General features: G+C 56.0%; 1 protein-coding gene across 1 annotated transcript in view; it reads right to left on the bottom strand.

Annotated features, from left to right (window-relative positions):
* FARP2 (FERM, ARH/RhoGEF and pleckstrin domain protein 2) overlaps window positions 1-13,913 on the bottom strand; it is an 81,696-nt gene extending 67,783 nt beyond the window's left edge. Inside the window, exons 1-2 of the mRNA XM_036022621.1 lie at window positions 13,833-13,913; window positions 5,823-6,054 (exon numbers count right to left, since the gene is read on the bottom strand). Coding sequence (XP_035878514.1) covers window positions 5,823-6,026 — 204 coding nt within the window. The 5' untranslated portion in view covers window positions 6,027-6,054; window positions 13,833-13,913. The remainder of the gene's footprint in view (window positions 1-5,822; window positions 6,055-13,832) is intronic.
* Window positions 13,914-14,342: the final 429 nt, after the last annotated feature.

Genomic DNA, 14,342 nt, shown 5'->3' on the forward strand with positions numbered 1-14,342 from the left:
GGGGTGCTCCTAACTGGGGTGAGGTCCCAGACCGTTCTTTTAATCACCAAGCACCCCTTTTCCACCGAACCAACTTCCCATAATAGAAACGCTACAACACGCACCAAGCCCTGACCCTGGTGATCACTGAAGGCCGAATGGCTCTAGACACCTGGCCCTCTGGTCGAGAGGAGGCCCCCCACGGCAGCAGGTGGCCTTGGCACCGCGCATGCCCGATGGGCTGCAGCTGCAGAGTTTCTGCTCCGGGGCACTGCACACGGGCCAGGGCGAGTGCCACGTGGCTTCCACGCGGCTTCTTTCATGGCTCAGAAAAGAGGCTGCCCAGATTTCTATTTTCGAAACCATGAAATTCATTTAATCAACTGAAAACAAACCAAGACTTTACTAGATAAAAAAAATTGGCTATTGAATAACCTTTGGCAGCTTAAAATCCCATCGATAAGTGTCAAACACCACTCGAAACACGACACCCCACAGTGTGCCCCTGCCTGCATGCACCCACAGCCCCACAGCAAGGGCCACTCCCCTGCGAGGCTCTGCAGCGTGACCCGAGGTTGCGAGAAGAGCCCGAAGCGCCTCTCACCGCACAGGCTCTCGGCCGCAGTGAGCACACGAGGACGAGAGGAGTCACGGACACGGGGAGCTGTCACTCACAAATGAGGTCAATGCTGACCGCAACACAGTGTCAGTGCAAGGTTCCAGGTCTGTACATCTACATGAATCTAAATGAAACTCTGACATGTTCTTAAGAATATCACGAGCAGGTGTCCACGCTCTGCCAGCTTCGCCTCCCCAGCCTTCCACTGTGCTTCCCCGGGGTCCTCACAGCCGGGGGGGGGGGGGGGGGGCGGCGGCACTCATGCCCATGTGTAACTGGCTCGCAAAGGGTCACATCACCGCTACGCACAATCTAGCCAAGAACCCACCCCCAAATGGAACTTCTTCATGGTCTGATATTTTTGGCTCAAAATCTTCCTTCTTTAGCCATTAAGGAAAACTGGTAAAAATCCCATCTCGAACCATAGCGAGAGGCCACTGCGCACCCACTGGAGTGGCTGGGACGAGAAAGGCAGACCGTGGGGATGAGCAGTGAGCATGTGCAGAGACGCAAAGCACTGCCGGGGGGGGGGGACACAACGCAGCTGACTTGGACAACGAAGCCCAGAGTCACCGCATGACCCAGCAGGTCCAGTCCCAGGACTCCAGGTGGATAAGCACTTGCACGCCAGTACTTGTGGCACCAATCCCGACTGCCAGGAGGTGGAACGCTCGTTGGCTGATGGCAGAGAAATGGAGTGCGGCCCGTGCGCACAATGGGACGTCACTTGGCTGTGAGGACGAAGCACCGACATGCCACGGAAATGACCCTCTGAGACGTGGGGCACAGAGAGGCCAGTCACAAAAGCCACACACAATGCACTCGCACGCCATGTGCAGCACACCATGTGCAGAACAGTGTCATTTACACACACAGCAGATGTTTGCTTGCTTAGAGCTGAGGCAGAGGGGACGGAGGGCGGCCCGGTGACAGCCAACGGGTGTGGGGTCTCTGGGGCACGATGCAAATGTCCTCACACTGGCTGTGGTGATGGGGGCACACACCTGTGAACACACTGAAGACGCCGAATTGCACACTTGAAACGAGAGGATCTCACGGCAGGGGAACTGCACCTCCAGAAAGCTATTAAATGTTTTCAGGCTGACCAGACCCTTGAACGTCCACTGTTAACACCGACCCTGGCTTCTGGCCCAGAGCCGCCCTCGCAGACAGTGGCGGGCGGGGAACCAGCACGTGTGCCCTAGCTGGAGAGGGAGCTGGAGCAAGATGCACTCCCGCCTGCTGCCAACGGACGAGGCCATTCCAAGGCTGTGCGAACATCGCCTTCTGAGGGAAAGCAGACTAGCTACATGGTGACCCCTGGGTGGACAGCAGTGTGGCTCTCAACACCCCTGCTATGGCGTGGCAGCCTGCCCAGCAGCCAAGCCCATCTGCCCGCGTGGGGAGACGGGAGCCACGAACAACACTGGGCCTTCTGGCGCTCGTCTTTCTGCAGCGACACGTGGGAGCCAACAGGGCTGCCTCACGCGGAGGATGAACACGGGACAGCCAGCCCCAGGCTCTGCATGGAAAGGCAGACGTGACCCCACAGGAAGGTCTCCAACTGAAGCAAAATATAGGCATTTCAAAAATAACTAAATGTCAAATTCTTCCCTGAGTTAAAAAGGTCCCTTAAGTATAATCCTTCCACATCAAGCAGGGAGCTCTATACCATCCCCCACAATGCCAGGGTTTGGTCACCATCTGCGGGGAGAAGCCAGGGCTTCCCAAGGCGGCCAGCACCCAGCCCTGCAAGCTTACAAACTCCACTGCTTAAGGCTCAAGTGGAAAGCACACCAAACATGCAGACACGAGACAGGTGGGGGTGGACCCAAACGAAAGCAAACACTCGAACCTGAGGTCAGAAAACATCGCTAAGGAGGGACAACTCAAACCCTCTTAGATAAAGCATGTTACCCCAGTCTAACTTCTGATTTTGTTTTTTCAACACGCGCTCATGGAGAAGGGCCCTGCCTGAACACCGCCAGTACAGCCACGGGCCGCGCAAAGCCTTGCCTCCGGGAGGAGAGACCAGGGGCCACTGCTGGGACAGGAGCGTCCTCACTCAGCCCACGCAGACCCACCCAGCCAGCACCTCACTGCTCGGTGCGCCGGCGCCCGCAGTGCATGCCCACTCTGTCCCACTGACCCAACAGCAGTGGTCACTTCACCGTAGTCTGTGTCTCTCTGTCCAAACACAAAGGCGGGGGAGTGGGGAGACACGTGACCCGTGGGGGAGTGACAGTGGAGAGGGACGGGAGGCCCAGGCAGATGACTAGACTTGATCTTAGGATCTTTTGGGTATTTGGAGCTGCGCCCCACGGGAGCCACGGGGACAGAAAGGAGCAGGCCAGTCCCTTCTGAGGGCTGCGGGGCAGGCACTTCTGGGGCAGGACCACGAGGTCTGTCCACCACCTGGCAAAGTGGCCAAGCCCAGGGCACCAGGCACTGAGCTGCACAGATGCCTTCTCCCCAGAACTGCATTCCCAGCCCACTGGTGACAGTTGCTGGGGCCACCGCAAAAGGCCACAGCTTCCTTGGCAGCCCCTCCCAGGGGCTCTGCCTCCACCCAGGGAGGGCTGGCCTGGGAGCTGGCCTGGGTCAGTCAAACCTGGCCTGGTGGGAGTGACAACCCACGAATCCCAAGCCTAGATTCCAAGGGACTTTGCAGGTCCTATCCGTTCCCCCTCCAGGCACTAGAGGGAGTCTGCAGGGAAGAGGGCTCCCCTCAGGCCACAGACGTGTGAAAAGGCCACCCTGGCCACCCGGCCCCTCAGACCCAGCCAGACCTCTAAGCAACATGCAGACACAGTAGCAAATGTTTGCTTTAAGAGACTGAGTTGTGGGGTGGCTTGCTACCTAGCAGAGCCAACGGATTCAGCTGGGGAGGATGGAGTACTTGGAAGCAGAATACAGCTAACTCACAAAAAAACTGAACTTGAATTCCTCCTAAAAGGTATTCATCAGTAGGTCCCACAATTTAAAAACTACCTTATCCACCTCAGGATATGCAACAGCAACTTGACTCTGTAATTTCTGGTAATTCTCCAGGAATACAAAAATACAAATATGATGGTTGTATCTGACTAATATAAACAATAATCTCAATTTATTAAAATCTGTCCAAGCTCCAAATATTTTGAAACATTTACAAGATGCCATCTTTAATTTCCTTATTTACTAAATGACCCAGGTACTTGGTAAAAGTGATTCCTCAGAGATGGGCCGCACCCTACTTACGACCCAACAACACACGTGCTTCTCTTTCTCTGGCCCGGTTTGAGTTGATGAAGGCCATTAGGCAGGACAAAAGAAAAAAAGGCATGCTAAAAGTAAACCCTAGTGCAATTCTTTTGTTTCCTTTCTTCCCTCCTTCTTGGCATCTTCTAAAAATTTCGACTGTGTTACAAGCCTAGACCACAGTGAGTGTGTGGAGCGTAGGATGGCTGTGGGGTGGAAACTCCTCTGAACATTTGCCTGGAAGAGACTGGGAACCAGTGCATTCCCAGACCTTTAACCCAGTTCACAGAAGGGCGCCCTGGTGAGCTGGGAAATGCTGTCCCAGGACCAACAGCCGCCACTGGCTCTCCAGGGCCCACCCGAGGCTGCCTGTCCAGACTCCCTTCCTTGCCACCCAGGGGTGACTGCGGACTCAGACTGACAGGTCCCACCAGTTTCAGTCACCAGTGCCCTGAGGAAATGGGACTAGATGTCCTCCTCAAACAGGACCTTAAAAGAGTCACTCAGGGTCCCGAGTTCAGATGCTGAGCCCAGGCTACAAGTGAGAGGCCAGCTCCCACCCCCACCCGGCCGCCCCTTTCTCTGCCATGCGCTCTGCTCTCGGCGCTGCCAGAGCCAGAGGGCCGTGCCCCCAGGCCCATCACAACCCGGCCCGCGGCTCGATAACCTTCGTATTTTTGGTGCAGCATCTGGGCTTCTTGGCAGAAAAGCCCACGCAAAGTAACCCTGCTGAAGTTCAGGTTCATTCTCTTGTCCTCGCTGTTGTGACACTACAGCAGAGGAGCTTGTAGAGAGACTACTGCAGGTCAGTGTGAAAATAACTTAAAATACATTTATCCACTACGTTTGAAAACAGTGTTTTAAAAATTTCACTTGAACGTCATGGGGAAATCAGGAAAAAGGTTTTCTAAAGCATCACATGGGTCGACAACTGTTCCTGAGAAGGTCTGTGCACACAGCGGTGCACACACGTCTGACTGCCTGTGCCCGCAGCACTGGCTCACGTGACAGCAGGGACTTTGCCAGGCACGAATGCCACCGCAGCTGCACTGCGAAAGCCAGCTCGGCGCTCGGACCGGGCAGCACCACCATCTGGGCACCGGACGGCACATGCTCAGTCCTCCCCCAGCCACCGTGAGCCCGGGGTGTTGGGGGGCACTGGGGTCGCCTCTACATTGCAGATGAGGGAGCTGACACGCAGTGAGCCTGAAAGACCCCATCTCCCACAGGCAGCCTGCGGCCCGGACAGGAGGCCCCGTGGCCCCAGCCTGCGCTCTTTAGCACCAGCCAGCCTCTCCAGAGTCGAGCACAGCCACCACATGATCAGAATGTTAACGGGAAGACGGGGATCGGGCTCTCCAGAGGGAAGGGAGAGAGCAGACTCACCATCTGCAAAAATGTTGTCAGCAGTTACCAAAGCCACTCCGGGTCCACTTCATAACTAAACGGAGTCTAACTGGCAAAACGTGATTTGGGACACACTGTGTTTTTCGGACTACGATGCACTCTCCCCAAAATCTGGGAGGAAAAGGGGGTGCATCTTATAGTCCGAGTACAGCTTACCTGACTCACTATGGGGGGGGGGAGCGGTGGCCTATGTTATTTATTAAATATTTTACTACATTTTTTGCTTCAAAATTCTTTCCCTATTTTCCTCCTCTACAACCTAGGTGTATCCTACAGTTTGAAAAATTCAGTAGTACTTCACTTTCAGAAAATGTGAGGAACTAGCCCTGGCTGGTGTGGCTCAGGGGACTGAGCGCCGGCCCGCGAACCCAAAGGTCGCCGACTGATTCCCAGTCAGGGCACGTGCCTGGGTTGCAGGCCAGGTCGCTGGTAGATGGTGCGCAAGAGGCAGCCACACACTGATGTTTCTCTCCCTTTCTCCTTTCCTTCCCCTCTCTCTCTAAAAAAAAAATAATACTAATAAAACCTTTAAAAAAAGAAAATATAAGGAACTATGTCCAAAAATCAGGCTTCTTACCTCAACGTCGAACATCTCCACAGAGCTGTCCAGCAGCTTCACTCGGAGGAGAAGGCACTTCTCCTGCGTTCCGGCCGCCGTCCGCGCCGGCCCCACCGAGGGGGCCTGCCTGGGCTCCAGGGTGCTCACTCCCGCTGGGGGCTGGGCGCCCAGGCGTGCCCCTGGGGTCTGCAGTGCTCGGTAGGTTCCTTCTATCTCTCCCATTCTTCACCAGCTAACTGTGACGAATTTGCTACAACAAAACAAAACCCAGAGAATCATCACCATCTGCTTAGACACTGAAGCAGTGTAAAAAATGATCACGGGAATTCTCTGCACGGTTTTCGCAACTTCCGTAAGTTAGATTTCATAAAAATATGAAGTTGAAGAAAAAGATCGTTTTCTATGCACACCTGGCCAGTGGAACAGAACATGTAACAAGCACCCTACTGACAGCACTCCCCAGGTGCTCCTGTAGGGTGGGTAGCATCTGAGTGTCCCAACCCAGGGACCCGCCTACACCAGCCACTTTACCGTCACCTGGGGGCAAGGGGCTGGAGGGGCTGGTTCTTCTCAGTTCCACCTGCCACGTACCCACTGTGCTGACCACACTGTAAGTACTGGCCACACCCTCAGCACAGGTAACGGGCTCCAGGTGGCACAGCACCAGCCTGTCGGGTGGCCCTTAGCAGGTCCCTCACCTCTGCTGATGGGGTGCGGAAAATTCCAAGGACAGTAGACAGCCAGGCCTGTCTCTGCCAGCTTTGCACTCCTGGGTCTTTCTAGAACATGTCTCACAGGCCGGGGTGGGTGCCACCGGTGGTGCAGGAGAGCAGCCTGGGTGTGCGTTGCTCAGACCACACACCTGGCATTGGAAGGCACCGCCTTACCCTGTCCTCACAATAACCACCCACCACCCACCTATCAGAAGACAACACTGAGGGTCTGACTGGGCCAAGGAGCAGGGGCACTGGGCACATCCACACTGTGCCCTGGGGAAGGTCTCTGTTTTTAAGCTATTGAGGAGAACAGGGCAAATCATACTTTTGTAACAAGGAAAGAACAGGCTAAGTATTGGGTTAGCCAAAAAGTTCATTGTTTTTTTTTCCTAAGATGGCTCTAGTAGCTCTTAGTTGTCTTTAACTTCATGTGAAGCAACAGTGTCAGGTGGTATTGTGGCAGCTGTCCTATTATTGTGCATTAGAAAAAACTTATCAAAATTGGTGCATTTTTATGTAACCATTTTAATATTGAAGATGGTATAGAATACACAACATTCTCAGCACATTATGCTTTATTATTTTTTTAATTATTTATTTATTTATTTGGGAAGGGAGGGAGAAAGAGAGGAAGAGAAACATCAATGTGTGGTTGCCTCTCACGCGCCCCCTACTGGGGACCTGGCCCGAAACCCAGGCATGTACCCTGACTGGGAATCGAACTGGTGACCCTTTGATTCCCAGGCTGGTGCTCAATCCACTGAGCTACACCTGCCAGGGCTACGGTTTATTATTTCAAGGAAGGTAAAAAAATAACTGAAATGCAAAAAAAAAAGAAAGAAAGAAAGAAAAGAAAAAGATTCGTGCCGTGTATGGAGAAGGTGCTGTGACGGATGGAATGTGCAGGAGATGCCTCGCTGGACAATGCTCCACAGTTGGGCAGACCAGCTGAAGTTGACAGCGATCCAATCATGACATTAACTGAGAACAATCAATGTTATATACCACGAGGGAGAGAGCCGACATACTCAAAATATCCAAATCAATAGCTACTGGTGAAAATGAAAAATGTGTCTTTAATTTTATGGAAAAAAACTAAACAGACTTTTGGACCAAGCCAGTATCAGCTAGAATCTAACAAGACCGACTTGCTCTGAATTGTATTTATTTATATAGTTATCTTCTACTTATGGCAAATTTCCTTCTTAAATACACATACGTTTGGAAGTCAACTTGAAGAAGAGTATTTAGCTGTAAAACACAGTTATGGTAAAAACGAGTACCAGATGTCTAATCAGGAAAGAATGCAGCTGCTGCCAAAAGGGTTTCATTTCACTTAATCATCTTCAGAAAGTCTCCCATGAGCTCGCAGTACACGTTTGAGAGAATTAATCTCACTGAGTTCTTGGTCCAGTCCGTCGCATGCCAACTGCACTGCCGAGTCCTCCAGCCCGTTCCTCTTCTTCAGGACGAACTCACGAGCTCACTGTGTCTTGAGGTAAGCTGGTCCTCGGGGGGCAGCTGCCAGGCAGCCCCTGTGTCCATGCAAACCCCGCCCTGCGGGGACAACTGGCCCTGCCCCCGGACGAGGACTTCCGAGGCCACGCCTAACTGACCAGACAGCGGGCGGAAAGGAAGGGAGCCGAAGCCCCGAGGTCGTGGGCCGAGGGTGGTGCTGCCCGGCGCACCTCCCGCCCTCATTCCTGCACGTTGGTTACCTGTGCCCCGCGTTTGGGTCAGGTGAGCAGTTCCCCGCCATCCTCAGAATTCTCTCTGCAGGCTGTGCGCCCCGACAGCAGGAACTAAATCCTTACTGTCCTCGTTTGCTAAGCAGTTACTCAGCGTCCCTGGCACCAAAGAACCGGACGGCCTCGCTCCGCGATCACGGCACAGAGGACAGACGGGAGCCTCGGTCACAAGCAGCACAGCGCTCCGGAAGGTCACTGTCTTCACGCCACTAACAGCAAACCTGGGATGTACAGGTTCTGAGAACCATAACCGCAGCGTCTTCACTTCAACCTCAGAAACTTGAGCTGTCGGTGCAGCCGTGAGGGGATGTGGACAAGGGCCGCGCCCTGAAGGCGCCCAGCAGCGCGGAGCAGTGAGTCCTCGCCGGCTCACACGGAGCGGCGAGCCCCGGGCCACCAGGGGTAGGCTCTCCTCAAACACGCTGGGGTGCGTTACTCGGGGCACCAGACGGCCCTTCCTCCTCTGAGTAAAGCTACAACTCTGAAAGCATACCTGGCCAGAACTCATTTTCAGAAGTCACTTCCCTTATTTACTTCATTGTATAATTCTCATTTACATTTGTTTTTAATAATTTTGGGTGGAAAAATGTCTTCAGGTTCTTCCTCTCCTACTTGTTGTAAGAAAACCGTGTCTAAACACGCACGTCCAGGAAAATGGCGAGACCGGCCCACGGTGTCCAGGGGCACACTCGGGTGAGGACTGCAAGCAGAGCTAGCGCGGAGGCCCTTACAGAACACTCGGGGCCGTGGTCCCTGTGGTGGGGGCGGGGCCTGCCCCGGGGAGAGGGTACACGAGAGGGGTGTCCGCTGGACCGAGACAGCATTCACTTTGTAATTCATTAGGCCGTATGTTTGATTCATGTGATTTTTCTGTATCTGTTTATTTTACAACAAAAATATACTTAGAAGAGCATACTTTTAACATTGTTTCATCTGCAGGGGAATGACGGACATACTAGACAAATGAAAAAGACTCCTGTTAGTTCACGAAACACTGGTAACACACAGCTGCCTGGAGCGAGCCCCTTCCCAGCAGCAAACTGACATCCCGGTTTTTCTCCTCCACCGTGAGCATCTGCAGAGCTGGCGCTGAGACTCGGGCCATGAGATGCTCGTCCTGGAGGGTCATCCGAGGAGGACACAGTCACCTAAGGGTTCACGAGCTTGTGAGGGGCCCCGCTCTGATGTTCCAAAGAAAAACTGTTGCTGTGACGCACAGTGATGTGGCACGAACTGCCCATTCAACAGCCACTCGGCATTAAGTTTAGGAAAGCTCGGGAACAGGGACCTTCCTAGAACGCTGACACGTGACCCAGGGCTGCAAATGGCAGCTCGGCCTGTTCTCTGAGTCCGTCTGTCTGTCTGTCCGTGTTAGAACAAGCAGCACAACCGGACACTTCCTGCAGCAACAGGAGGTCGCTCGTCCAGCGGCCTCTTCTGCAGCCTGACAGCGGGACAAGGCGTGCACTGAACTGCTCACACAAATGATGACTCAACAGAGGCTGCTGTTTCGTTGTGCGTGCCAGTGCACAGGTGTTACGAAGGCCAATGCACAGGTGTTACGAAGGCCAATGCACGGGTGTTACGAAGGCCGGCACATAGGTGTTGCAAAGGCCGGTGCACAGGTGTTACGAAGGCCGGTGCCTTACGAAGGCCAGTGCACAGGTGTTACGAAGGCCGGCACGCTCGAGCTGGACCGGACACGTAGCAAGGCCGCCGCCAGACACGGGGGCGCGCCGCAGCCCCAGTCCGTCTTCCCACTGTCCCTCCACGCGACTGAACTGCTCTGTGGTCTTCATTCCCAGAAACATCTCTGGTTGCTGGACACAGTTTCCACTACTGACATTCGGAGCTACCTACAACAAGCCCATTTCCTATGCATCCACTCTCATTTAATAAGAATTTTTAAAAAACACCTTGAGACATATTTTCATATTGAAGTTGGAAAAATCTGGCTCAAAAGTCTGCCAAGTCTTTGAGTGATGACTTGCCAATGCAGCTGGATTAACGAATGTCCCCTCTGTGGGGACGCTGATACCCAGGGAGGCTGTGCCAGGGCGGGGACAGGGTTCTTGTGGGGAACCTCTGCAACGTCACCCGGTTTTGCTGTGCACCAAGAGCTGCTCTGAAGAGTGGAGTCCACTGAAAACAAGACTGGCTGCCACGGAACCTGTAACTCCGCAGTGACAGAGGCAGGACGCCCACCCAGCCCAGACTTGGCTGTCTCGCCGCCCTGGCTCGGCTGGGAAGCCAGCACATGGCCCCGCAGACAGCAGCAGCCCGTCATCTGCACTAAGGCAGCTGCTTAAATTTCCGTTGTGCAAGGAAATCCACCTCCCGTGAAATATTTTTGGTTGCTTCTTTTAGGAGGACCAGAAAACACGGAGCAAGCAGGCCCTTGGGTCCCGTCGTTTTGTTCACCATCGTTTCGTTACAACTTTGATGAAGAAAACATCGACCCTCCAGGACGGCTGTCTGTGCAGAGTGTCCGGAGCGTGCACGGTCTCCCGTGGCCACAGGGGTTCCTCCGGGGACTCCAGGCTCCTCCCCACCCCTAGGAATGTGGGCGGCCCTCTTATAGGTAGTGTCCTGTCCAGGGTGGGTCCCACCTTGTGCCCTGAGCTGCCGGGAGATGCTCCAGCCACTCGTGATCCTGAACTGGAATCAGTGCTTTAGAAAATCATCTTGTTTTTAGTATTATTCTTTCTCATATAGGTAGCTCACGTTTATTTCAATGTCTAATATTAGCAGTGTTTTGGGCCTTTATTTAGATGTTTGGTACTAATTTTGTGACCAGCTCTGCAAGTGGTCTCAACCCCACCCTGGTTCCATGGTGCACGGTCTGCTCTTTATCCGAGGGACTCTGGAGGCCACGCACAAGCACACAAAGGTCTGGAAGGGGAGACAACTATGCAGGTGGCCAGGACCACCTCCCCACTGCCGGACCCGAGAGCAGAAAGTACGAGGTAGCGTGGAGGAAGGGGCGCTGCTAGCCTGACCCAGAGAGGACTCCCAGGCTTGAGCAGCGTGTGCACAGGCACGGGCTGCTGGGCAGCGAGGGGCGTCACGGCCCAACCTAAGAGCTCTGGCTGCAACCTCACACCCACTCCCAGCCCACAGCTGGGGAGCCACAGGAGGATGAGCTGGGGAGAGGAGGCCTGAAGACAGCCGCCACGGCGCCCTACGACATCACAGCACCTCTCTGCACGGGAACTTCAGAGTCGCTACAAACCAAACTCCAGTTCAGGGGAAAGTGATCTCGACTCTCCATAAAACTGCTCACATCACTGTAACTTCCCTTCTGATCCTTGTCCCCGTCACATGTTTCTACAGCAGTACAACTGCTGTGCGCACTGCTGTTTTATCTTTTTGGTTAAATCGTGTTCTTTGACACATTTCTGTGGATCACAATGGTCCCATCTGTTGGGAGGGAAGGACAGGACGGGGCTGCCAGAGCATGCTCACTGGCTGCGGAGCACTGCACCACGCCAGCACGCCGGGTGTGCATACAGGAGTTTGGTTTAAAAACTGGGACTCCGGTCCTGTCTGCTGTGGCTCAGTGGGTTGAGCGCCAGCTTTTGAGCCAAAAAGTCGCAGGTTTAGTTCCTGAACAAGGCACATCCCTGGGTTGGGGGCCCTCGGTTGGGGGGCGTGCCAGAGGCAACGAAGCAAAGTTTCTTTTCCCCCCTCCCTAAAACGTAAATAAAGTCTTTAAAAAACAACAGGGATTCCCAAATCAAAGTCTTTACCACATACCGCTAATTGCTCTCTGAAAAGGTAAGATCAATTTACAGAATCACCACCAACGTAACTGCTTCCCAGAAACCCGCCGAACACGGGGCTTTTTCATGGCACACTGCGTGGAACCCTCGCCCGCTGGAGCCCTTGCCAAGGTAAGACCGGGAGTGACTGCGGTTTTCCTGCATGCCTGCCCTATGCCGTGTGCCGGAAGCACAGGACCCACTGCCGAGCTGATAAGAAAGTGGGTGAAGGAAAATGCAAACAGACCCGAGAGGGGAGGCAGCAGTAAGAAAGCCTGTCCCTGTCGGAGCAGAGAGGCACAGGAGGGCCCGCTGCAGTAGTGTCTGGGAAGGAGGAAGGACAGGGCTCCTTGCGGCTCTATGGGGTTAAAGAGCGTGCAGAGCAGCGTTCCCGCATCGACCTTTGCTTCGCCGCCCAGGCCCATCCTTCCGCCCACGCAGGGCAGTGCTGACTCGGGCCCACTCCTCTCCCTCTGCTGTCTACTCCGACGAACCTTCCGCCCGAGAAGCGAATGGCGAGCGTTCACAAGCTCCGACTCTCTGCTAGACTCTTGCTATGAGCTCTCCTGTTGGCCCTCGCGCTCACAACAACGCTGGGAGGTGGCTTCTGACCCTTTTGCCAACAGGGAACCTGAGGCAGAGGTACCTGAGCAACACATAAAGTTCCCCTTCGGGGCGGAATTGGTAGAAGGAACCTGGGAGTCTGCTACCAAAGACGTTAACGAGTAGAAACGAGCCCGCACACACGTGCCGTGCAGGAGGCGGCCGCTGTGCGCACTGCGCCACCAGGCGCAGCGAAGACCCGGCCGAGGGGCGCGCCGGCAGGCCCCGCAGCCTCTCCCTGCAAACCTGGCCCCGGCTCCTTTGCAGATTTTGACAAAACCTCACAAAACGACAGGCAAGAAGCGCTTCAAAACTCAATGTAGAATTTTGTCTTTTGGTGTACAGCAACTTAGAAAAACTTTTGAAAAGGCAGCAGACACAGAAAATTAAAATTGTACTTGGCCTACAAGCCAAGGTCCTTCCAGGCGGCTACCGCAAACGACTTCTCCCCTCCCGCGGGCAGCGGGGGGATCTGGGCCCAGGGGGGGCCCCCCCCGAGCGTCATCAAACGAGTCCGGCCCCCCGCCCCCCACCCGGCCAGCTGGAGCCGCCGCCGGAAACAAAACTGGCACGGTCAGAAAAACCACACTCGGGAGATCTTTCCACCCCCGCGTCCACAGGCCTCCTCCTAACCCGGCTCTCACACCACCCCCGGCCAGCACCAGGGTAAACGAAAACGGGTTTGTGCGACGCGCTGGACCGCGGCCCCGGCCACCCACAACCCGTGACGTTCTTTGCAAGCCCCCCCCCCTCCGTGGAGTAAAAGGGTTAACACCTAAGTCCGGACTCCCACTTTCAAGGTGCGATGCAAGGCAAGGCCAAGAAGGGCGTGGTCCTCGCCAGCCGGAGCTGCCACCTGTGGCCGGGCGCAGGCCTCCGCCGCGCTCACCTGGGCCGCCACGCGGGGCACTTTACGCCTCGTGCACCCGGGGGCCTGCACCAGGGGCATTCCCGGCACGCCCACCCACGCGCCGCACGCGGGAGCCTCCGGAGGCACCCTGGGCCTCAGGCGGTGGGCTCCGCACACTGGGCCCTCCTCGCACGGGGCCCGCCATCCTCGAAGGCCTCGCGAACGCGGACGTGGACCCCTCCGCTCAAGCGCCGTACGAAGAGCCCGGGCCGCCGCGAGCCCCACGCCCGCCACGACAGGCCCTCGGCCTCCGCCACCCACCGCCGCGGTCCCGGGCCCCAAGTCCTCACCCGCCGGCCGCCCGCGCCGTCGCCCTCAGCGGCCTCCCGGTCCAGCGCCGGCTCCGCCCGCTCCCGACTGCCCGCGGGCCGCGCCGCGCCCCCGCCCCCGCCCGGCGTCCCGCCCCCGCCCCCGCGGACGCGCGGCCGATTGGCTCGTCCGGACGCGCGGCACTGACCCCTGATTGGTGAATGGACCGGAGTGGGACCCGCGGAGTCGAATGCAAATCAGCGGAGACTCGGCTCGCTGGGCGGGGCCTCGGCTCGCCCGGCTGGACTCTGTCCGGGGCGAGGCCTGGACTAGGCCCTGGGCGGGGCCTCGACTCTGAGGGCGGGGCGCGATTCCCGCCCCCGTCTCGGCTCCGCCCGCCCCGCCCGTGCCCTCCGGCCGCGTCTGAGCCCCGCCCGCTGCGCTCCCACGGCCGCTGAGGCAATGGCGAAAGGGCAACGAGGGCCCCGCGAGGCTGGGCTGCGGTGGAGACGGATCGCTCTCGGCGGAAGACCACGGCCCCTATCTCCGCG

The sequence above is a fragment of the Phyllostomus discolor genome, chromosome 4 (assembly GCF_004126475.2).
Source record: "Phyllostomus discolor isolate MPI-MPIP mPhyDis1 chromosome 4, mPhyDis1.pri.v3, whole genome shotgun sequence".
NCBI lineage: Eukaryota > Metazoa > Chordata > Mammalia > Chiroptera > Phyllostomidae > Phyllostomus > Phyllostomus discolor.